The 23,714-nt window shown below is 50.1% G+C and overlaps 2 protein-coding genes across 2 annotated transcripts; both read left to right on the plus strand.

The window, feature by feature from the left end:
- The first annotated feature begins 216 nt into the window (after positions 1 to 216).
- Gdf2 (growth differentiation factor 2) lies at positions 217 to 4,378 on the plus strand. The gene is made up of 2 exons (XM_051143293.1): positions 217 to 625; positions 3,325 to 4,378. The coding sequence occupies exons 1-2, from the start codon at positions 283 to 285 to the stop codon at positions 4,305 to 4,307; spliced, it is 1,326 nt and encodes a 441-aa protein (XP_050999250.1). The 5' UTR covers positions 217 to 282; the 3' UTR covers positions 4,308 to 4,378.
- A 2,321-nt stretch (positions 4,379 to 6,699) lies between these two features.
- On the plus strand, positions 6,700 to 15,978 carry Rbp3 (retinol binding protein 3). Its single transcript, XM_051141867.1, has 4 exons — positions 6,700 to 10,058; positions 11,961 to 12,151; positions 13,999 to 14,141; positions 15,587 to 15,978. The coding sequence occupies exons 1-4, from the start codon at positions 7,008 to 7,010 to the stop codon at positions 15,907 to 15,909; spliced, it is 3,708 nt and encodes a 1,235-aa protein (XP_050997824.1). The 5' UTR covers positions 6,700 to 7,007; the 3' UTR covers positions 15,910 to 15,978.
- Positions 15,979 to 23,714: the final 7,736 nt, after the last annotated feature.

The following is a 23,714-nucleotide window of genomic DNA, read 5'->3' on the forward strand; positions in this document are numbered from 1 at the left end:
ATGCCGACCCTTTACAGGACTGCATCCTTCCCACTAGCCCTAGTGCTTGTCAGATGTTTATATAGTCTTCATTAAAGAGAGCTGCCTTAGATAAGAGGTCCGAGCATAGCATCCACACCCAGATAAAAAAGAGGGGAGGAAGGACTGTTGGATTGTTGGACTGTTGGGGAGAACCAGGAGCCAGCGAGGCTCCCCGCTGAGCAGTCAGCAGGGACAATGTGGGCCTGCTCCTCCTGGGTTCCTAGCTGCACCTAGCCCCGCAACCCCCCTTCAGGGCCCAAGATGTCCCCTGGGGCCTTGTGGATGGCCCTGCTCACACCGTTCCTGCTGATGGGTCCCACACACCAGAAACCGTTGCAGAGATGGAGGCAGGCATCCCCTGGGGGAAATGCCCGCAGCTCTCTGGGATTGTCCGGAGGTGGAGAGGAGGGCGTCTTCGACCTCAAGATGTTCCTGGAGAACATGAAGGTGGATTTCCTGCGCAGCCTTAACCTGAGCACCATTCCCTCCCAGGACAAGACCAGAGTGGATCCACCCCAGTACATGATCGACCTGTACAACAGGTACACCGCAGACAAGTCCTCCACTCCTGCCTCCAACGTCGTGCGGAGCTTCAGCGTGGAAGGTACAGTGCTTCCTTCCTCCAGGGTTGCACGGGGTGGGACACACTGCACCCTGTCCGCACAGTGAAGTGGCTCTGCTAGGTGGGATGGCCACTGACCACAAGCGGATCTTCACGTTTCTATTGAAGTGAATGAATGAAATAGGGTAAAAATGCAAATTTCCACTTGCTAATGGCTTCCCTACCACTCATGGGGCCTGTCCATCAGCACTGAAGAACCAGGTACACAGCCTGGCTCCTCCCCTGGGACACATCCGCATTTAATGCAGTGGCTATCAAGGATTCCAGGCTTCTCCCCTTCTATTTTTTCCCCCATTTCCTCATCTTTTGCCTTCAGTTTCCTTTTCTTTCCTTCCTGCTTCTCCTACTTCCCCCTCCATCCTCCTTCACTATCTTCTCCTCTTCCGCTTCCCTCTCCTCCCTCTCCTTCCCTCTTGACTTCTCTTCCTCTTCCCTTCCCGCCTTCCTCTCCCTTCCTGTCCCCCTTCTGACTTAGAACTAGGTCGTTCTGTTACCAACATAAATTTGTATCTATTTTCTGCTTTGAAGGAAAGCCAGTTTCTCTCTTATAAAGTGCTTTTTAAGGCCAGATTTAAAACTATTAAGAGAGTCGTGCTAGGAGAGACCCTCATTGTGTTCTGGATGTAGTCTTCCTTAGCACAGTAGGCAGCGTGCCGATCCAGTATGTTTTCAATGTCCTTGATTTAGGGAGGCCAGAGGACAAACATGGAGGTGACATCTGTAATGGGTAACTCAGAGAATGCCAGAATCTGGGTACAGTGAGTTACTGAACAGAAAGTGGGGGTTAGCAAGGCTGAGCGGCCCAGGCCAGGCACCCTTGCAAGGTCATGTCACTGACCCTACATCCTGCCCAGAACCAGCAGCCCCCTTTATCCTGTTTCCGCATCTCACTCTGAAGGACCAGGAGCCCAGTTCCTCTCCCTTTCTGATCCAGGGACTTATAAATGCCCAAGGGGCCAGATTCAGGGCCACGGCCAGTCCTGGCCAGGTCTGCCCAGCCTGCCACGTGTGTACACATCTAAGGACACTTGTGATCACCACTCATGCTCAGCACTGCTGAGTTTTCTGACCGCCCAACAGGAGTTTCAAGGGACCTTCCTTATTCTTATTTTAAAATATGGCTTCGTTAAAAAAACAAAAACAAAAACAAAAACAAAAACAACTATATAATTTGCAGGTCAACAGGCCCCTAGGATTGTCTATGATCCCTGCCTAGGGGAAAGGCTGATTTTTTTTTGGTTTTGCTTTGTTTTGTTTTGTTTTTAATTGGGACCTAACCCATCATGTCCCATGGGTTGGAATGTGAAGCCCAGCCAGAGCCTGCCTACATACACATCACTGAAGACACGTTTACTACTCAGAGGCAGCACAACATCAGCAGCATCCAAACCTGACCTAGGAGATATCTAATCCCAGGGGGCTTCTGTGATTTCTCGTGTCTGGCAGTGATTCAACAGCCACTGTGGAGGTACACAGCAGAAAGAGAGCCTTAGGCCATGAAAGCAAGGCACTCTACAGTTCGTGCTGTCTGATATGTCGTAGCGTTCGCCGTATTACTCAAGAGCATCTGTGATGAATGAGGAGACGGAGTCAGGAATGACACCTCTACCCTTCAGACCACTTGCTAGGTTTCAGTGCAGCATGAGTCTCTGTGCACACTGGCTCCCCCCAGAATCCCCCCCAGGAGCCCCCCCTAGTTTGAGAGAACTCAGGCCTGTTTCTGAGGTTCTACCGTGGTCCATAACTATTAAAAACAAATCCAGAAACAAACAACTCATAATGTCTAAGTTACTTTTATCACAGGTATGTGTTTCTTAAATTCCCATTTTCCTTGCTCACTGTTAAGCTCCTGCTGGGTCTGCTTTACACACTGCATTTTAGCACAAGCATACACACACACATGCATACAGAAGGAACACTGTATGCGGGACTTAGAACTATCTGTCCTTCCAGGCATCCACTGGGTGTATCAGAACGTGTCTCCCAAGGATAAGGCAGTGATGGAGTGTGGGCAAGGACTCACCAATAGCAGTGTCAGTGGTCAAGTCTCAGCCCAGGAGAAATGAGAAACAGACATGAGGCTAAGAGAAAAACCCCAGTTTTTGCCTAACATGCCAAAGCTGTTAAGATGAAGATACTTTTTCCTCTAAAAAAAAAAAAGTCCACATCCACTTTCACTTTCTAAATTATCCAAACACTCCAATGCTGCAGTGCTTCACTTTACCTAAATACGGACTTTTCTTGCCCACAGCCAGCTCTGTAGCATCTTCGCTCTAAAGATGACAATGTATTTCCTAGCTTGCCTTAGGTGAGGATGCCAATTACCTGTGTGCACTGTGACAGTTAAATGCTGTGGATATCGGTTTCCTCATGTGTAAAGTTGGGATAATAACTAGATGCTCCCAAACTCACAGTGTAATGCCAGGCATACAGTAGGTGCTCAATAAATAGTAGATGTTGTTAACCCTAGCCGAAGGTGCCTGTCTCTGCTCTTCCCGGAACAATCCTGAGAGAACTTTTCCAAGGGCTCCTCTACTAAGGCTCTAAGTGACATGGAATGAAGGCAATAGTGGCTAAATCTGTTATCCTAGATGTCCCTCATAGCAAGCCATGATGTTTGGCTTTGGTATCATAAAAATGAACTCCAGGAAGACGTCCTTCTGCATGTGCTTGCATTTCAGATGCTGTATCAGCAGCTGCTACAGAGGAATTCCCTGTCCAGAAACACATCCTGATCTTCAACATCTCCATCCCTAGGCACGAGCAGATCACCAGGGCTGAGCTCCGTCTCCATGTCTCCTGCCAAAATCACGCGGGCTCCACTCATGGGCTGGAAGGAAACATGGTCATTTACGATGTTCTGGATGTAGATGAGACTTGGGATGGTGCCTCAAGGACCAAGACCTTCTTGGTATCTCAGGACATTCAGGATGAAGGCTGGAAGACCTTGGAAGTATCAGGTGCCGTGAAGCGGTGGGTCAGGGCGGACTCCGCGGCAAACAAAAATAAGCTAGAAGTGACAGTGGAGAGCCATAGTAAAGGCTGTGACACACTGGATATCACTGTCCCTCCAGGCTCCAAAAACCTGCCCTTTTTCGTTGTCTTCTCCAATGATCGCAGCAATGGGACCAAGGAGACCAGACTGGAGCTGAAGGAGATGATTGGCCATGAGCAGGAGACAGTGTTTGTAAAGACATCCAAAAGTGGTTACCAGGAGGCAGGTGAGAGCCATGAGAAGGAGGAGGAGGAGGAGGAGGAGGAGGAGGAGGAGGAGGAGGAGGAAGCAGATGGGCACACAGCTGTGGGACCACTTTTAACCAGAAGGAAGAGGAGCACAGGGACCAGCAACCATTGCCAGAAGACGTCTCTCAGGGTGAATTTCGAGGACATTGGCTGGGACAGCTGGATCATTGCACCCAAGGAGTATGACGCCTATGAGTGTAAAGGAGGTTGCTTCTTCCCACTGGCTGATGACGTCACACCCACAAAACATGCCATCGTGCAGACCCTGGTGCATCTCAAGTTCCCCAAGAAAGTGGGCAAAGCCTGCTGTGTCCCCACAAAACTGAGTCCCATCTCTATCCTCTACAAGGATGACATGGGGGTGCCAACCCTCAAGTACCACTATGAGGGAATGAGTGTGGCAGAATGTGGGTGCAGGTAGTCCCTGCAGCCAGCCAGAGTGGGGATGCAGGATAAGGTCCTGCATCCTACTGGCCATGGCAGGGGCTATGTTGACCTGAAACCTTCCTGAAGAAGAAAAGGAGCAACTTGCCCTTCTTGTGGCCAATGGGTTCCTCTGCTGAGTTGACAGTGACTCGGGTATGTGGGTCTGTGGTCAGAGTCTCTGGAAGGGTTGATCAATAGAAAGGAAATGATGGAAAAAGAAATTGGAGAAAAGATGATTTGGAGACAGCAGAAAACCAAGCAGAAACTAGCAGAAGATACAGGTGATGTGTAGAGTCATGGAAGTTACAGGGTCCAGGAAGCCAGCTCACTCCAATACCCTCACTGAGATGTGCATCATAACCTCTGATTGTCAGTTATAGAAGCCAAAGCTCAGCAAGCCAATTCGTATGACTCAGTAGGAGGATTCTGCCCTGAGTCTGTGGGGCCCCAAAGGTTGGGACCTTCCCAAGTACCCCATATAGTTTAGCAGATCACAGTGTCCTGAAGGAGTCACAAGATATGGAAGGCCCAGCATGAAGTCAGGCAGGGCTTGATCCAGGTCCATACTCACCACTCAGAATAGGCTGCTTGCTGAGCTCTAGCAAGAGTGCCTTGCTCCATGCGCATGCTCACTCTGTGGCCATGTGATTTATGATAAAACCCCTCCCCTGAATAAAGATCCCCCAAGCAACCACAGAATGAAGAGAGGCCATTCAGGACCTCAGCCCTCTGATGCTCGCTGTGATCCGATCCACTTTGACCACTGGTAGAGTCCTTGTGTTTCGGGAGTCATACAAGGCCTCTTGCAATCCTTTGTTCCAATTCTGTGACCATGTGGGAGGGACTGCCTATGGTGTGCGGGCCTCTGAAATTATCTACTCTCTGGGGATCTCCCCAGGCAGGCACATCCCCTGCCTAGGGCTGGGGTTCAAATTTGTTGAGATCAAATGTGCTCTTGGTTAACTATGAATCTTGCCCATTTTCCTTCCTTGGTGACCTGCGCTCAAGTGAGTGAAGGCTCCTGGCATCTGAAGGGAGCTCTGTTGCTCACCTACCACCATTGATTCAGCCTGCACCTGCCCGCTTCCTTGAGTAGCGTGTCTCCCAGGGAGGACAACGGTTCCATTCCTCTGCTTCGACCTCCCACATGACTCTCCCAGTGGCTCATGGGACTGCATGGGGTGAGGAAGAGCCTGCACCCAGAAGGACTTGGAGAGATCCGGATCACTCACATTGATTGACACCCCCACATAATTTTTAAAGAATGATCTGCTTTAAATGTTTACATGGAACCAATGATGAACTCTAATACCAAACATTGTGGAGCATTGTTGTGGAATTTGTGGGGTTGGAGAAAAGATAAATTCCTAACGAGTGCCAGGCAGCATGGCACGGCAGCTCTGTGCACAGATGGAAGTGGATAGAGATGTCTTCTTCAGGCCCAACTGATGCTTCTGTGAGTGAGAGAGAGACAGAGAGGTCTTTGCTTAGAAATAAAGTCTAATGCCTTGTATGTGCTTTTCCTGAATGTAGGGTCAGCGCTGAAGGCTCTCCAGTTCCACAGCCCTGCCCACCAGCTCTGGTTAGCCCCTAGGCAATGTGCCATTACTTCCCCTGGGGTAGGGAAGTGGAGGGGAAAAGGCATGAAACCTCTGTAGGGTGATGGTGTATGGCTTCTGCACACTGGGTCAGTGAACACATTTATATGTGGTGTGTGTGTGTGTGTGCATATGTGTGTGCTTGTGCATGCATGCATGCATGCCTATGTGTGTGCATGCGTGTGTGTGTGTGTGTGTGTGTGTGTGTGTGTGTGTGTGTGTGTTGCCATGAGCAATTATGTGGACAGAAGTTTGCTGGATGTTAGCTGCTCCACTTTATTCCCCCCTCCCCCACATACACACATCAGAACAGAATGTCCCTTTCTGAGAGACAGATAACCTTAGGTTATGTCCAGCCCCCTCCCCTCACTGTCCAAGGGTGTCTCTGCCAGTGTCTGTCCACTGTCTGTCACCTGTCCCCATCTGAAATGGTGGGCTTAATTAGCTGCTACTGAACTTCCTGGAAATAAAATATATGACACTTGTTATCTAGAACTCACCAATAACTTCCAGACACTGCGTTGCTTTGTGAAATTTTCCATATATAATTTACCCAATAACCCACTTAGTAATAACCGAATAAATAAGATGCTTTCCTAAGTCTATGAATAAGCAGTATCAGTATCAGATCTCCAACTGCATCTGCCTAATTCCAGAGCCATGGGTCACCCACAGCAGTGGGGGAAAAGGATACTTATTTGTAGATTAACACTCTCATTTGAAGCCTCTGATAAAAGCTGTGAGTGCAGACTGCATATCGCGGGGCCTAGCATGAGGCAGGAACTCAAAATAAACACAATTGTTTGTGTTATTCTATGCAGACATGGCTCAGCAAGAAAAGATGCAATATTCCTTCTGGGTCAAACCACCCTGGCCTCCTCTTCATAGTCCCCTGGCTCATGTGCTTGAATTAGACAGGATTAAAGGCTTAACAGAGCTGGAAGCCTCACATCCAACTCCCAAGTTGAGCCCCCGACCTTCTGTCTGCCTGCTAAGAAGGACAAGGGGGAAAGGTGGCTGCGAAAGCAGGAGAAGAGCACCGTTTTATACACAGTCAAGGGAGCGCCGACCCAGGAGCCAGGACTCCCGGGATCCCAATGATGAGAGGATGGGTCCTGCTCTTTTGGTCCACACTGCTTTGTGTTCTCGCTGGCCCGATGCACCTCTTCCAGCCAAACCTGGTGATGGATATGGCCAAGGTCCTCCTGGATAACTACTGCTTCCCTGAGAATCTGATGGGAATGCAAGCAACCATTGAGCAGGCTATGAAGAGTCGTGAGATTCTGGGCATCTCAGACCCTCAGACACTGGCCCAGGTACTGACAGCTGGAGTGCAGAGTTCCTTGAACGACCCACGGCTCCTCATCTCCTATGAGCCCAGTACCCTGGAGGCTCCCCAGCAAGTACCAGAGCTCACCAACCTCACCCGAGAAGACCTGCTGGCCCAGATACAGAGAAATATCCACCATGAGGTTCTGGAGGGCAACGTGGGTTACCTACGAGTGGATGACCTCCCAGGCCAAGAGGTGCTGAGTGAGCTGGGGGAGTTCTTGGTGACCCATGTGTGGAGGCAGCTCATGAGTACTTCCTCCTTGGTGCTAGATCTCCGGCACTGCACAGGTGGTCATGTCTCTGGGATCCCTTATATCGTCTCCTACTTGCACGCTGGGAACACTGTCATGCACGTAGATACTATCTACGATCGCCCCTCCAATACAACCACAGAGATCTGGACCTTGCCCATGGTCCTGGGGGAGAGATACAGTGCTGACAAGGATGTGGTAGTCCTCACCAGTGGACGTACTGGGGGAGTGGCTGAGGACATCGCCTACATCCTGAAGCAGATGCGCAGGGCCATCGTGGTGGGTGAGAGGACAGAGGGCGGTGCCCTGGACCTCCAGAAGCTAAGAATAGGCCAGTCTAACTTCTTCCTCACAGTGCCCGTGTCCAGGTCCCTGGGACCCCTGGGTGGAGGTGGCCAGACATGGGAAGGCAGTGGAGTGCTGCCCTGCGTCGGGACACCTGCAGAGCAGGCCCTGGAAAAGGCCCTGGCCATCCTCACCCTGCGCCGTGCCCTGCCAGGGGTTGTCCTCCGGCTGCAGGAAGCCCTGCAGGACTATTACACACTGGTGGACCGAGTGCCAAGCCTACTACACCACCTGGCTAGCATGGACTACTCAGCTGTGGTCTCTGAAGAGGACCTAGTGACCAAGCTTAACGCTGGCTTGCAGGCTGTGTCGGAGGACCCCAGGCTCCTGGTAAGAGCCACTGGACCCAGAGAAACCTCCTGTAGGCCTGAGACTGGGTCTAATGATTCTCCAGCAGCCGTGTCTGAGGTGCCCGAGGAAGAAGCTGCCCAGAGGTCTCTAGTGGACTCTGTGTTTCAGGTATCTGTACTGCCAGGCAATGTGGGCTACCTACGCTTTGACAGATTTGCAGACGCCCCTGTGCTGAGGGCACTGGGCCCTTACGTGTTGCACCAGGTATGGGAGCCCTTGCAGGACACAGAGAACCTCATCATGGATCTGCGTCACAACCCCGGGGGTCCGTCCTCCGCTATGCCTCTGCTGCTGTCCTACTTTCAGGGTCCCGAGGCTGGCCCTGTGCGTCTCTTCACCACCTATGACCGCCGCACCAACATCACCCAGGAGCACTTCAGCCACAGGGAGCTGCTGGGCCAGCGCTATGGCAACCAGCGTGGGGTGTACCTGCTTACCAGCCACAGAACCGCCACCGCTGCTGAGGAGTTTGCCTTCCTCATGCAGTCACTGGGCTGGGCCACCCTGGTAGGTGAAATCACTGCGGGTAGCCTGCTACACACCTGCACGGTGCCACTGCTGGACTCGTCAGCGGGTGGCCTGACGCTCACGGTACCTGTGCTCACCTTCATTGACAACCACGGCGAGGCCTGGCTTGGGGGCGGTGTGGTGCCTGATGCCATTGTGCTGGCTGAGGAGGCTTTAGAGAGAGCTCAGGAGGTACTGGATTTCCATCGCAGCCTGGGTGCCTTGGTAGAGGGCACCGGTCGCCTGCTGGAAGCTCACTATGCCCGGCCAGAGATAGCAGGGCAGGCCAGAGCTCTCCTGCAATCCAAGCTGGCCCAAGGAGCCTATCGCACAGCTGTGGACTTGGAGTCACTGGCCTCACAGCTCACTGCTGACCTACAGGAGATATCTGAGGACCACCGCCTGCTGGTCTTCCACAGTCCTGGTGAGCTGGTGGCAGAGGAGGTCCCCCTGCCGCCTCCTGCTGTTCCCTCCCCAGAGGAACTCTCCTATCTCATCGAGGCCCTGTTCAAAACAGATGTGCTACCAGGCCAGCTGGGCTACTTGCGTTTTGATGCCATGGCTGAGCTGGAGACGGTAAAGGCTATTGGGCCTCAGCTAGTACGGCTGGTGTGGCAGAGGCTAGTGGACACGGCTGCACTAGTTGTCGATCTGCGCTACAACCCTGGCAGCTACTCTTCTACTGTGCCTCTACTCTGCTCCTATTTTTTTGAGGCCGAGCCCCGCCAGCACCTCTACTCTGTTTTTGACAGGGCAACATCTAAGGTCACAGAAATATGGACCCTGCCACTGGTTGCTGGGCAGCGCTATGGTCCCCATAAGGACCTCTACATCCTCATGAGCCACACGAGTGGCTCTGCAGCTGAGGCCTTCGCTCATACCATGCAGGACCTACAGCGGGCCACAGTTATAGGAGAGCCCACAGCCGGAGGGGCACTCTCTGTGGGCATCTACCAGGTGGGCAACAGCCCCTTATATGCCTCCATGCCTACCCAGATGGCCCTGAGTGCCACCACCGGTGAGGCCTGGGACTTGGCTGGTGTGGAACCTGACATCACTGTGCCCATGAGTGAGGCCCTTTCCACAGCCCAGGACATAGTGGCCCTGCGTGCCAAGGTACCCACCGTACTGCAGACAGCTGGGAAACTAGTGGCTGATAACTACGCATCCCCAGAGTTGGGGGCCAAGATGGCTGCCAAGCTAAGCCGTCTGCAGAGCAGATATGCAAGGGTGACTTCAGAAGGGGCCTTGGCTGAGATGCTGGGGGCAGACCTACAAATGCTCTCTGGGGACCCACACCTGAAGACAGCACACATCCCAGAGGATGCCAAGGACCGAATTCCTGGAATTGTGCCCATGCAGGTAAGTTACAAGAGAGAGTTAGCCTGGGCCGATCCTGGGATGAGTTGTCCAGTTGTCAGCATGTGTGTGGATCTATGTACAAAACAAGACTTGCTTCTGTGTTTATGTTTTTACTAGTCATGTCCTTTCTTCCCTGTCACCCTGCTGTTTCATCTACTCTCTGGGTCCATGGTCCCTGAGCCTATAGAATACTCAAGAAATCTAATGTGAAACCTTGCAATGAGCGGTCTTTCTGGCTCAGCCAGATTGATGGCAAGGATTTTCACGAGTCTCCACTATTAGTACTGGGGAAGGGGGTCATCAAGTTATCTGAGGTTCATGAGATTTTTTCCTTCCCCCCAAAATATGAAGTTTATATTACCTGGATCCACTGTGCCCTTAGAAGTAAAATACGGAGACTGGACACAGGTCTAAGGCACAGCCCAAAGGCCTGTGTTGGGAGCCAACTTGTCATCTCTTTCCAAACGAGCACACTGCATGCTGACTGGGCTGAGGTGTATGCATATATGTCTGATCCAAGGACCAGCTTGATGGCTGGTGGCTTCAGTCAGAATGCTTGAAAGCCAGCACCAAAGCGCCAGAGAGTACTGTAAGCTGAGTGTGGATGCTGGGAGGGTGTGAAAAGGCAAGTTGCCCGGCCAGGACCAAAGTGGATGACATGCATGGAGGCCCCCTGCTACCTACACATCCCGTCACAGAGCACTTCCACCACCATTCCACCTACTTTCTCACCAGTGACCTTGCTGCAAGGCCATAGTGAGTAGGCAAGGCTTTGCTTTGGCCTGAGGTGAGGACTAGGGTACAGGTAGCTTATCCGGGAGTTTAATCACTGAGCAAGAAGTGGGTAAGCAGGAAGTAAGGGTATGGGAGATCCCACTGGGTCCCTGGCAAGTATGGCCAATACCTCCCTTAACTAGCCCTCCTCCAGGTGGAAGGCATCTATCAGCTTTGGTCTTCTAGCAGTGAGAGACCATACCAGGAACATGGCTCCTGCACAGTAGAGCTATACAGACTTAGGTCTGGAGGCAGAGAGGACCAAGATGCAAGACTCAAGTTTCTGCGGGGAGCCTGGCCACAGGACAATTACCTACAGTCAGACAAGAGCTAAAGGAAAAGAAGGGCTACAGGCCACTGTCTAATCCACACAGACCTCTTCGCCCTCTCTCTAGCTCGGTGAATCCCAGCACTTGCAGCAGCGATTGAGACAGAAAGATAAGTGGGGTCCTGTTGGGCAAGTCTGTACTAAGTTTTCAGAACCCCAACTTCCAAAATTGTCATGCTGTTTTTTTTTCCCCTCTGGCAGATCCAGGCTTATGGGGTAAAGGAGAGTGGACTGAGTTTGGAGAGGATCCCTTGTCTGGCTTCACCTGTCCCTGCCTGTGAGGGGCTTGGACAAGTTAGTCACTTTGTCCATGCTTCTGAAATGTTCTGGAAAGATGAGAATAGCAGTGTCTTCTATTCAGGGTGGATGTCAATGTGATGAGGGCTGCAAAGTGTCTATACCAGGGCCAGGCTCCTGGGAAGGAGTGCTAATATCTTTCCTTCCTGGCCTAGGAGAGGAAAATGATTGGCACAAGGATTTTAAGAAGCATCTGGTGAGGCTGGAAGCACCAGAAAGGCACCATAGCTGGGCCTTTTATCATCATACGTGGACCTTTCATCTCCAGACAGCAAATGAGAGGTTGGGGTCAGCAGACCTAAGTATCTGTTGCTAGGATGTCTCTGATCAACTGACTCACGCACCACCCAGAGTTCCCATCCCAGGCCCATCACCCACGTGCCACCCTCCCAGACACCACTAACTCCTTTCCTTTCCTTAGAAGCCCATGGTACCTACCCCTGTCCTGGGCACCATCATTTGCTGCTCTCCTGAGACTGATATAGGCTTGACAACTCTTCCAGATCCCCTCCCCAGAAGCCTTTGAAGAGCTGATCAAGTTTTCCTTCCACACAAACGTCCTGGAGGACAACATTGGCTACTTGAGGTTCGACATGTTTGGGGACTGTGAGCTGCTTACCCAGGTCTCTGAGTTGCTGGTGGAGCACATCTGGAAGAAGATTGTACACACAGATGCGCTGATCATCGACATGAGGTCAGTGGGCTGGGCAGGGATGCCAGGTTGAGCCATAGCACTGGCTAAGGACAGTCAGAGCTACAGGCCAAAACAGAGGGAAGGACCCCCATGGAAAACTCAAGGGGCTGAGAGGAACCAGGCAACCAGCCTATCTGCTGTGGATCTAGCCAGCTAGCCCAGAGGTCCAGATCTGATTGGCTGGTGGGGCCTCTGCACTGGGAGCCTTTTAAACTCCTCTGATGATCCCATTGTATATTTAAGGAGAAGAGTTACCCTACATCTGTTGCCTGGAAAAACAAGAGAAATCAAACAGGGGATGGGCAGGGGCGGGAAAGATAAAAATGGCTCATCTTTGACCTCATGTCAGGCCTGTCTCAGTAGCTCCCCAAGGAAACTGTATACAATATATAGCCCTGGTACTCAGCCCTCTACTGTGGCTATACTTCTGCAAGATGACCCCCCACCCACCCACCCACCCAGGCAGACATTCTCGTGGGCATCACAAAGCCAGGATCCCAGGGAAAATCTGGAAATGAACAGACACTATTGTAGCAAGAGCACTTTTGCATAGCAAAATGGTTTTTAGATATCTTCACCCATTCATCTCTACCTCTGCTTCAGTGGAAGAGAGAGGAGGGGACCTTATAACTTTATATGCGGTGATTCCCCACCGTAGGGCCCTTTGACTACTCCCACTCCCCCATGCAGAAGAGTCCTCAGGCAGTGGCCACACTCAGGCCTCCCTCCAATCCTAGGTCTATTGCTGGGTATGTCCCGGGCACCATCCATGAGTATGAGAAAGGTCAGGCTGCTTCTCCTCCAGGGAAACCTTTTCCACTTCTCGGTTGCAAGGGGAAGGCCCTAAGCACCCGGGCCTGCTGTAACTGCAGCTCTTGCATGACTCTTAACAGTCACTAGGTGACGCTGGATCATGGCGAGGCTGGCCTCCCTTCCTGGGAGATTATTTCTAAAATGTGCCCAGAATCTTAGCTGGCTGCTTTATTCCTAAGACACCTTTAAAAAACACTAGAGCTACCAGGACATTTTTAAAGGGAAGCCCCAGCTACAGTCATGCTTGGCTTAGACTTCCCTGTCCCTGGGGCTGGGGGTCAGATGCTGAGGTCAAGGGCTCTGATGTCTCATGGCCCTCAGCTGGAAGAGTCTTGTAATACTTGCTAGCCCCAGTCAGAGAGGCAAGGTCCACGTAGGGTTGGGTGCAGGCTTTCTCCCTCCCAATGTACCTTCACACCAAGAGTCACTATAACTTGTGTGGCTACGCTTGATGAACCCTGTGTTCTAGTCACAGGCAGTATGAACATGGAGGCTCAGTCCATGGTTGATACATGGGAAAACAACTCCAACAAAGGCCCAATTGCAGGACCTGTCAGGACCTTTAATACTGTAATATATATAAACAGGACCTAAATCCTGTATTTTTTTTTCTTCTCTTTTGATTTTTTCTTACTTTGATTATTTCTTTTTGGTATTGTTGTTGTTTTGATTCAGTCTCACTATATAGTCTCAGATGACCTGAATCTCACTATGTGGACCACATTGTCCTTGAACTCACAGAGATCCATCAGCCTCTTCCTCTCAAGTGCTGGGATTAAAGGTGTGAGCCACCACGCCCAGCCAGTATTTTCTGAAGGCATTTGCCCACAGACTCTTTTAGTCTCCAGAGGCTAGTGCTCCATGGGATTCTCTGTGTTCCCCATGCTACCTGTGGAAAACTGTGCAGGGGACCCAGGGCTGAGGCATCCTGAAATCAGAACCTTTCTTCACAAGATGAAGATGCAAGCCCTAGCAGGGCGCCGAGTGCCTGCCTCTCAGTGAGCTCAGCCCTTCTTTGGCTCCACTTCCCTTAGGTTCAACATTGGTGGCCCCACCTCCTCCATCTCAGCCCTGTGTTCCTACTTCTTTGACGAGGCGCCCCTCATTCTGCTGGACAAGATCTACAGCCGACCCAATGACTCCGTCACCGAACTCTGGACCCACACTCAGCTCACAGGTACAGTGAAGCTGTCTTCTCTCTGTTCTCATTCCAAAACCTTCTGGAAAAATCAGAGAAAGACAGCTTGAGAGTATATAAAAATAACAATAGCAGATCATCAGGTCCACGTTCTGGTCCACTGGACACAGTACTGGAACAACCTTCAGCGTCTGAAAATACATGTATAAAGAAGAAAATTGGGCTTTAGGTGGCTTGAACGTCTTGTCTAGTGTCACTCAGCTATAGGTGAAAGAGCCTAGATTCAATCATTGCTCTGCCTGATACCTACATGTCATCGGCTCTCGACAGCATAGCTAGCAGCCTGTAGAGCAAAGGTAGACCCAGCATGCTCCCCTCCCCTTGCTAATCAAGTGGGTGTTTTTTAGAGATCCTCTTGTTTGAACTCTCATCACCAGATCATCGCAATCACCTAAAGAAATGCACAGGTGCTAACAGGCCTTACTTTACTTGCCTGAACCCGAGCACATCCACAGAGTAGCGGAGGCAACCGTGAGTGTCACAGACCCTTCACTCTCCAAATCTTATTTCTTGGTGAATGGCCTCCCTCCCTCTGGCCAGCATACACAACCAAGGACCCTGTGTGGAGGCCAATAGGTAACTCTGACCAGAGGTGCATTTGCCTAGTCTCATTCCTACACTTCCTCATGACATAAGTGTTTGCCACCATGCTTCCAGGACTTATCCAATAACATCGAAAACTGTAAAGGGGAAAAAGTCAGAATCAAGTGAATTCTAAATTTAAACAGACATTCAAAACCAGAAGGTTAGAACAGTCTCAAATTTAAAGATCCTAGAACCAATATAGGAGCCATCAACCACCTTTGGCCACTAAGACCTTAAATGTCAATGGTGCTTAATGAGATGTGTAATCATTGTAAAACTCCTCTCCGGATTTAGAAAACATATTGTGGAAATGAGAGAAAGGAAAGGGGGTGCCCTAACAGGAGGGGTGGGGAGCAGACACAGGGAGGTGGGCCTCAGTGCTTCAGTGTAATAATTTCATTTTAAACGAATGTATCGTTGATATACTGTTTAATCGAAGCATGGTTAAAGTTAATTCCATCTGTTTTCATTTATACTTGTAGCTATTCAAAAATTTCAAGCAACAACCAAGTCATAAAGTGATAAATGTTGTTCTTCTGGGGGCCCAAAGGCAAAAGGCTCCCAGGCCAGAGTTGGGAGTACCATTATTTAGGACATAGTTGCATGCCCATTCCTTAGGAAAAGCCAAGCCTTCCTTTTGTTTGACCACAAGTAGCACACAACAGTGCTTGGGCGTATGCATGCACTCCCTGTATGATACAGGCAGACTGAGGCCAGTAGCTCACATATTGACACAAATGAGCAATACTAAACCTGTGGCCCTTCCTCATTCCATCTTGGCAGCGTAGAAAAGGTAGGGTGCTTATTTGACCCCATACTGAACAACCTCTGTTCTCCAGGTGAACGATATGGCTCCAAGAAAAATGTAGCCATCCTGACCAGTGGCGTGACAGCTGGTGCTGCTGAGGAATTTACTTACATAATGAAGAGGCTGGGCCGGGCGCTGGTCATCGGAGAAGTGACAAGTGGAGGCTGCCAGCCGCCACAGACCTACCATGTGGATGACACTCACCTCTATATCACCATCCCCACGGCTCGCTCTGTGGGTGCCACAGATGGCAGTTCCTGGGAAGGAGTGGGTGTGACACCTAACGTGCTTGTTCCTTCAGAATTGGCCCTTACCAGAGCCAAGGAGATGCTCCAGCAGGCCCTGAGAGGGTAAAGCAGAGCCCAAGGGTTCCGAGAAGGGTCTCCATGCCCAGAGCTGCTATGTCAGGCTCTCTGGACCAGTACCGGGGATCCAGCATGGGATCCTGCTTAAGGCCCCCAGGCATCTCAGGACCTGCTGAGCTGGGGCATCCTCAAAAGCTCATCTGGCTGTCCCCACTACTACACCAGCTTCTCTCCACAACTTTAAAATGGGAGCTCTGCCATCTCAGAGGCATCCCCCATAGTAGTTATTCTGGGGAGATTGAAGTTCATCTCTCTTTTACCCGAACTTCCTAGCTGCCAATCTCTAGTCCCCCTACTGTCACTGAGACCAGTTCTGTCACAAGAGTGAGGTGAGTCACAGATGTAAGGCACATGTGACAGTATGCTTCTCCTAGTAGTCATCTTTTCAAAAAAGTACAAGAAAGACGCACTTAATGTCTGGAGCACTTTCTCATGTACCACTATGTTTTCACTTAGGATGTCTTTGTCCTCTATAATTTCATCCTAGTAGACAAGATTACTAAGTCAACATGCATTTAATACCCAAGCAGGCCTATGCTAGAGTAAAACCATGCCTAGGTCGGAGCCCGTCTGTGTAATTTATCTGACTTACTATATCCAGTCACCCCTTGTGGATATTGGAGAATAACTACGGTGCCGAGTAGCCGGCTTCTGTGTAATCTTTTGAATGTAGTGTGTGGTTTGGGACTACTGAACAGCTATATGTTTCTGGTACTCAGTGGCCACCTGCAGCTCATGGCCTCTGAGGTTAGAAGCCCTTCCTTGTGTACCTCCTCCCTGCTAGAGTGCTACCCCCCCCCCCCCGCACACACACACAACCCTGTGGTCATTTCTTCCCTCGCCAAGTCTTGCCACCTGTATTTATCCTTATCTGCTGCACAGTGTTGGGTGTGCAGTCACCACATGTGAACTGCAGGGTAATAAGATGCAAGGCTACGTTACCCTCCACCTGCTGTGTCTCAGACATCTTATCTGAGGAAAGAGCTCTTGGGCCCAGAGAGGATGGTGGAAGCAAGGCCCCTGGCTGGTGCCCTGGAATCCATACAACTTGTTCTCACTGCTTTGTAAACTAATTTAAAGATGATATAAGTTTCTTTTAAGACAAAAGGCCATGCACCTGTATTGTCTAGCCTTGGCATCTGGAAAAGTCAAGCAGCAATTGCTCTCACCCTGATAAAACGGCCCAGCTTTCCAAAGACCCTGACTCCAAAGTACACCCACCAAAACTCCACGGGGCATCCTTAATCTGGCCCTATCCAGACTCTATCTAGTATAGGACACGACACCACTGCAGGGCTTGCCTTGCTACATTCAAGTAAGAGCATAGGTGCGGGATTTGTGAGGAACCTGTGTGATATGGTTTCTATTTTCCCTTTATAAGGTAAGCATGTGGCTGCTCTACTGTGCTTAAGCACTTAAATTCAAGAAATCCTTCCCCTCCCTCCTTCCCTTCCCATCTCCCTCTTCTCCTCTCCTGCTTCTTTCACACACACACACACACACACACACACACACACACACACACACACACCATATATATCCTAAATTAAACTCTTAGTAATAGAACTTTAAGTGGTATTTCTATCTTTCTTTTTTCATAATAAGCATAGGACATTATTCTCATATGTAGCAGTCACTATTCTGTAATACAAAATAGCATCAGTGGTTGTACTGTACACTCCTTTTTTTCTTCGTCTGACACTCCTGGACTGTGGGTGGAGGACTGGGTCTAAGGCCTGGGACCAAGAGCTTTGGGGACAGCAGATGGTAGAGATTCCCATGGGTGTTCATCAGGGAGGATAACCAAGATCCCATTTTCTCTCACGGGCCACTGTCACCATCCTTCACCTTGGGAGGCCACTGAGATGCAGGAAGCTTGGAAACCTGCCTGAGGCCACACACCTGGCTTGCTCTTCTTTAGGCCACCTAGCATTTGCACTCTGTGGAGGTTCACTCCCAACTACACTGCCTATAGGACAGAGCCGCTAAGAAGCAGTGATCCTATGCTCCAGTCAGCCTTCCTGAGTGGGAAGACCAGACTCAAGGAAGTCTCCTCCTGTCTGTGTGATTCCAGGCCTCACTGCCCTCACATGTTTAGTGGGGGAGGTAAATATTACCTCTGTGAAAAATTACAGTTAATCAGCTGTCCAGCCAATGTCAGCTGTCATCACTTTTCTATGGCAAAATTGATACTTTGGAAGCCCATCTTCCTGATAGTGGGGAAAGGCTCTACTTCGGTTGGTTAGGGGAATCCTAGGTAAAGGCTAAATCCAGAACAAGTGATCAGAGAGTCTAGGTGTCTGCATCCTGCCAGATGCCAAGCAGGCAGCAGCAGACTGACAGAAGCAGCGTCGTCAGGAGGCCGCTCCCAGGTGTGCCTTCCTCTGTGGTCCTGACTAAGCCACCTATACTTTTCTCCCAAGTATCCAGCCAGATCTCTCAGGTTGCTGTTCTGAGACCGGGCACAATCTAGGCTCCTTCCCAAATCCCCTTTCTGCATCCGTCAGCCAGACTGTTTTCTCTCACACTCTAGCACAACCTGGAGCTTCTGGTGCATGGGGAGGTAGGACCCAAACCCAGATCCGTCTGCCTGACAATCCCAGTATTCCTTGGGCCTGGGTCTGGGAAGAGGACTTGAAGTTGAAGGAAACTAATATGTTCTGCATAGCAAAACAAACCAGCCTTCCTGTATGTGATCTTCTCACGGGACCTGCTTGGAGAGAAGACTAGAGTAAAAGACAAAAGAGAGCAACACACACACACACACACACACACACACACACACACACACACACACACATTCCAGAAACTCTGTGTCCATATCTCGGGTTATTACCACCATACTCCCTGGCCATACCTGACCTAAGGCAGCTTCTGACCCCAACTTACTTACAGACATCCAGACGCCACCTTCTCTTGTCCAGGCCTCTCTGCCACACAGACATCAGCGTCTGATGAGTTAATATCTAATATTACTCCACTCTTGGCAACATCTCAACCTCTCCCTAGTCTAGAAGCCTCAGCTTGGTGTCTGAACACTAAGTCCATCTTTTCCTGCTTCACCTATAGGCTGCAAGGGGTTGACTTCACCCTTCGAAGGGCATTGTTCTCTGACGACATTCCTCTCAGGGTCAGATTTACCTGTCCCCTACCCCAGACCAGATGGAGAAATAGCCTACGGCTAAGCAAAAAGGGTTAGGGCAAGATGCCTGACCTCAGGTCCAGGGTGCTAGAGTGCCCCTGAGGTAACCCACTGGTCCTAAGGGTCCAGGCATTCCCCCCACCTTCAGGGCGAATGATAAGAGGCCTGGAAGGACTCCAAACTGGCTCTGGAGCGAGACATACCTAAGGGGCTTCTGTTACTCTCTATCAAAGTGCAGCCTACACTTTGGGCAGCCAAATTGTAGACCTTTGGGTACCGAAGAGGAACGCAGACAGTGCTACCCCACTGCCTTCTTCATGTCTGCCTCCCTTTCCCTGGGACAGTGCAAGGAATGGATGCAGAACAAGGAGCTTCAGAGAAGGGCTCAGGGAGCTGGCAGGCTTTGCTCTGGCCAGGAGCTGACCAACAGGGCCAGGGTGGACAAGACAGGCCATGGCACTGTGTACGCTAGGCTTCCGGGCCCAGATGCTGCTGATCAGCAAAAGAACGGAAAGGAGACCTTGACCTCCAAAGTGTTCCTGGAGTGTGAACTGCCTAGAACAGGAGGCACCAGGGACCACATTTCCATTAGACAAGGAAAGTGAAGAGAGAATATGGAGGTCCCGACAGGATCCAGAAGCTCTATCTTGAGGCTAGGCCAAAACATCAGAGAGGCCCCGGACCCATCTCCTGTCTCACTCATTCTTCTACGCCCAAGGTCCCCACGTTACCAGAATGCCACAAAAGGAAGCTGGACATACTAAATCCCACTCCTAGGCCAGGAAGCTCGCCTTCAAATTCCCACAGGAGGACGGTTATCTACCACCTACTGGTATCCATGGGATTTAGCAGCCGCCAGCTGGCCTTCAGAGCTTGGCTCTGCTTTGCTGACCCACTCTTCAGCTGGTGCTTAAAATAGCCTTTTAATCCGAGAGCATAGAATAACAAGGGACCAGACACCAGAATTCCCCTGCCTCCAGCCCTGGAAAACACAGACGGATCAAAGAGGTGAAGCTAAATTTAAAGCCTCCTCCTTTTTTCTTCCCATCCCTGATACAAAACCGATTTCTAAACATTCTCTCCTAGGAGGTAGCTTAGGTCATATCACATTACAGGATGACTTCCTTCATTGGGGGGGGGGAGGTGTGTGGGGGGGAGAGTGTCCTATGAGATTCATATCCACCTCATGACTTGTTAAAACAACAAAAGCAAAAACAAAAGTTGTGAAAAATGATGGGCATGTCTGAAATCTCTGTCTGGAGAAACGGCTTACAGGTGCCACCAAGGGGCGCCATACCTTCCCAGGGAGATGAAGGAGGCTGGAGTTGGAATTTTGTGCTTTGATCCTGAGTAGCAAGTCTCTTCCAGAACTCGCAGGGATGGAAGCCATGATGAGGAGACAGGGGTCAGGCTGGCTAGAAGCCCATCGAGCTGGAGGCACCAACTGATGGTTCCTTCGTCCTCCACACTAACAGGGTTCAACAAGTCCTGCCATGCTGTCCATTTCATTCATGTCATCAGAATGCAGCAAAAGGAAGGCAGACATACCAGCCTCCAATCCTGCTCCAGGAAACCTTCCTCCAGGTCAGCACAGGAAGGCACCTGTGTTTAAATGGCAGCTGAGTTAGTTGATAGCTAATTCCTGGTTTTCTATTCCCTTATAGTCTGTATTCCAGTCTACCTGTGAGGAGGCTTTCCCCAGGGTACCCCACCCAAGCTCATGACAAGACCTGCCACCAAGGTGTGCCACCACCACATCTGCTCTCTAACACCTTCACCTACATTTGTTTTTTGTTGTTGTTGTTGTTGTTGTTTTGTTTTGTTTTGTTTTTTGTTTTTTTCTAAACATACAGACATTTGCGCTTAGGATCCCTGACCTAAAGATCCAGGAATCTGTGACAAGTTGAGAATTAGGACCTAGCACTATAATGCTTTTAATTGTTTCCAAGATACCAATAAAAGGAAAACCTCTCTGATGGTCTAAACTCAGCACTATAGGTGTTCAGGGTATGAGTTAGTGGTAAAGGCCTTGGCTAGTAAATTGATCTGAATTCAGAATGTTTTATTTCAGCCTCATCTTCAAACTCTTTTTTCTTTTGGGCAATGGTGGAGGTGGAATCTTGGGTCTCACACATGCTACGCCAGCACTGTCCTACTGAGCCATAACCCTTCCCCTAAGGACTCCTTGAACGCCGCCATAACCCTTGCCCTAAGGACTCCTTGAACACCTTAATTTTCCCAAGAATAATTTTTGTTTTGGTTTTGGTTTTTGGTTTTTGAGACAAAGTTTCTCTCTGTGTAGCCTTGGGCTGTCCTAGACTCACTTTGTACACCAGACTGCCTCTGCCTCCCAAGTCCTGGAATTAAAGGCATGCGCCCCCACGCCCAGCCCAAGAACTATTTTTTATTTATGTGTTGTGCCATATGTGTGCAGGCACCTCCTGAGACCACAAGAGGTCATCAGATTCCCTGGAGCTGGAGTTACAGGCAGTTGTGACAGTGACCTGGGTGCCGGGACCCAACTCGGGTCAGCAAGCAGTTAACCACTGTGTTTTAACACCGCTAGAAGCAGTGATTGAGCTCGGTGTAGAAGGTGGCTGCCTGCTCTCTTTGGGCTGCTGTAACAAAATGTCATAGACTGGGTGGCTTATAACAACAGGAATTTATTGCTCACGGTTCTGGAGTAAACAGGAGAGGTGGCAGCAGTAGGCGTAATGTCTTGTGAGGGCCATTTTCTGGTTCAGAGATTGTTCCTTTTATCTGTGTCCTCAGAGGGGGGAAAAATATCCAGACTATTTTCTTATGAAAGAGGTAACTTGGGAAGCCATGGTTTAAAGGAAGAACAAGGTACAGGAAGGAGGAAGACATGAGAGGGGATCTGGCTTCCAGAGAAAGCCTAGGAGCCCAGAATGCTTATTTTGAGGGATGCTCTCACTAACAAATTCTAATTCAAGAGTTCCTAAACACCTTTGAGCTTATAAATATGGCTGCAAAGCAACTTGTGTCAGCGTTGGTTCTAAGCATCATCAGTATCTTATGACAGGACCATTCTCCTTTCAAAGAGATAGAATGAGGTAAGTGGGTACATGTTTTTCACGGACGCCACCTCCTGTTTCCCGAGCCAATTCAAGGTCGTCAGGAGCAAAGCCTGAGTTGGGTAGATCCTTCATTTATTAACTTACTAATCTATTCTTTCTTTCAACAGATATCTGTTGAGTGCCTGCTGTGTGTCAGTGTTGTTCTAGGCTATGAAAAGAGCTAAACCTCCCTTTTGTTCTAACGATGACAACAGTAGAGTGTGCTATGAATTATAGGCATACTTTATACTATTTAGTGTACAGGATGGAGGAACGTGCTCAAGAGAAGAGTAGTGTGTGTGTGTGTGTGTGTGTGTGTGTGTGTGTGTGTGTGTGCGTGCGCGCACGCGCATGTGTGTGTATGCCTCTGTGTACAAGTAGCAAGATTAAGTTGAAACTGAACTTAAGGAGACCGGTCTCTAAGTTGCAATTCTTGAGTCACTCAGTATGCTCAATGACTGTGCTAAGCTAAGCATTCATACAGCAGGCGGGACAAGACATGAGCTCAGATCTGGGCATCATGGGAATCTGTTCTTCCACCAATGCTCCTGAGTAGTGGCCTTGGGAAAGCTGTTAACCTTTTCAAATTTAAACTCTTCTGCGGTAGGATGAGAATTCGCTTTCTATGGCCTATAGTTTTGTGGGGGCGAAATGATAGGATGTAAAGTGCCTCCTGGGGACCTCATTCTGAATAACAGCCAGTTGCTCTTTCCTGCCCTCCTCGGGACCACAAGGAAGGGTGGCACCCAGAGATCACCCAGAATAGACGATGTATGCTGTTTCTCTCTTCTCACATAGTCACAGTGTGAAGACCATAGACCAGGGGGGACTGCATTTCTAGCCCCAACTCCCTGGTTACAGTTTCAGCCAGGCCACTTTTCCTCTTGGTCAGTTTAGGCCTGGATTTACACTGGCCCCGGGAAGGTTAGGCTTGTGACCCGGGCCGAGGCTGGGAATCTATCCGGGCATTTTGGCTGCCACTTTGTGCCCCTGGCTTCACTATGTCCAGCGTAATGACCCAGTAGGAAAAGGGCATCGGCTTGAACGCAGCCTGAGCTATGTCCACCAAGCCAAGTTCATGCCCAGCCTTGCTGCAGTCCTCATGGCAGAGAAGCACAGTGATTCTTCACCCCCTAACATTTCATGAATAATGTATGTAGCTGGCTGGGGCAAGCAGTGACTATGAACTGCATATGCTCAGTGCTTACATTCTACCAGGGAATGGGTGGCCACTAACCGCACATCTTCCTCTGCACTCTGACGACATCCCCCCTCTAACACAGCATGTTAAAAACAAGAAAACTGAGCATCAGTAAGTTAAAGGAACACGTCCAAGGCCATGGCTCACAGGTAAAAGAGCCCAAATTATATGCACACTTGCTTCCCAATAAAGCCAAGGATGCTGTCCTCTTGCTCTTGCATGCAGAGCTCTAGGGACAGAGAAGGAGCAGCCCTGGCCCTGGCCCTGGCCCTGGCCCATGAGTCCTGCTGTCCCATGAGTGAAGTTCATCATTTTAATGCATGACTTCCAAGGAAATCGCATCACAAGGGCTGAGACATCTGACAGATAACTGA

This window comes from Acomys russatus, chromosome 3 (genome assembly GCF_903995435.1).
Source record: "Acomys russatus chromosome 3, mAcoRus1.1, whole genome shotgun sequence".
Classification (NCBI taxonomy): domain Eukaryota; kingdom Metazoa; phylum Chordata; class Mammalia; order Rodentia; family Muridae; genus Acomys; species Acomys russatus.

What these genes read in the sequence shown, in the direction of transcription:
- Gdf2 (XM_051143293.1), top strand. Translation starts at nt 283, where the DNA reads ATGTCCCCTGGGGCCTTGTGGATGGCCCTGCTCACACCGTTCCTGCTG. An exon ending in GCGGAGCTTCAGCGTGGAAG is followed by an intron (nt 626 to 3,324) that starts GTACAGTGCTTC and finishes CTTGCATTTCAG; the next exon opens with ATGCTGTATCAGCAGCTGCT.
- Rbp3 (XM_051141867.1), top strand. Translation starts at nt 7,008, where the DNA reads ATGATGAGAGGATGGGTCCTGCTCTTTTGGTCCACACTGCTTTGTGTT. An exon ending in CTGGAATTGTGCCCATGCAG is followed by an intron (nt 10,059 to 11,960) that starts GTAAGTTACAAG and finishes CAACTCTTCCAG; the next exon opens with ATCCCCTCCCCAGAAGCCTT. An exon ending in GACCCACACTCAGCTCACAG is followed by an intron (nt 14,142 to 15,586) that starts GTACAGTGAAGC and finishes TCTGTTCTCCAG; the next exon opens with GTGAACGATATGGCTCCAAG.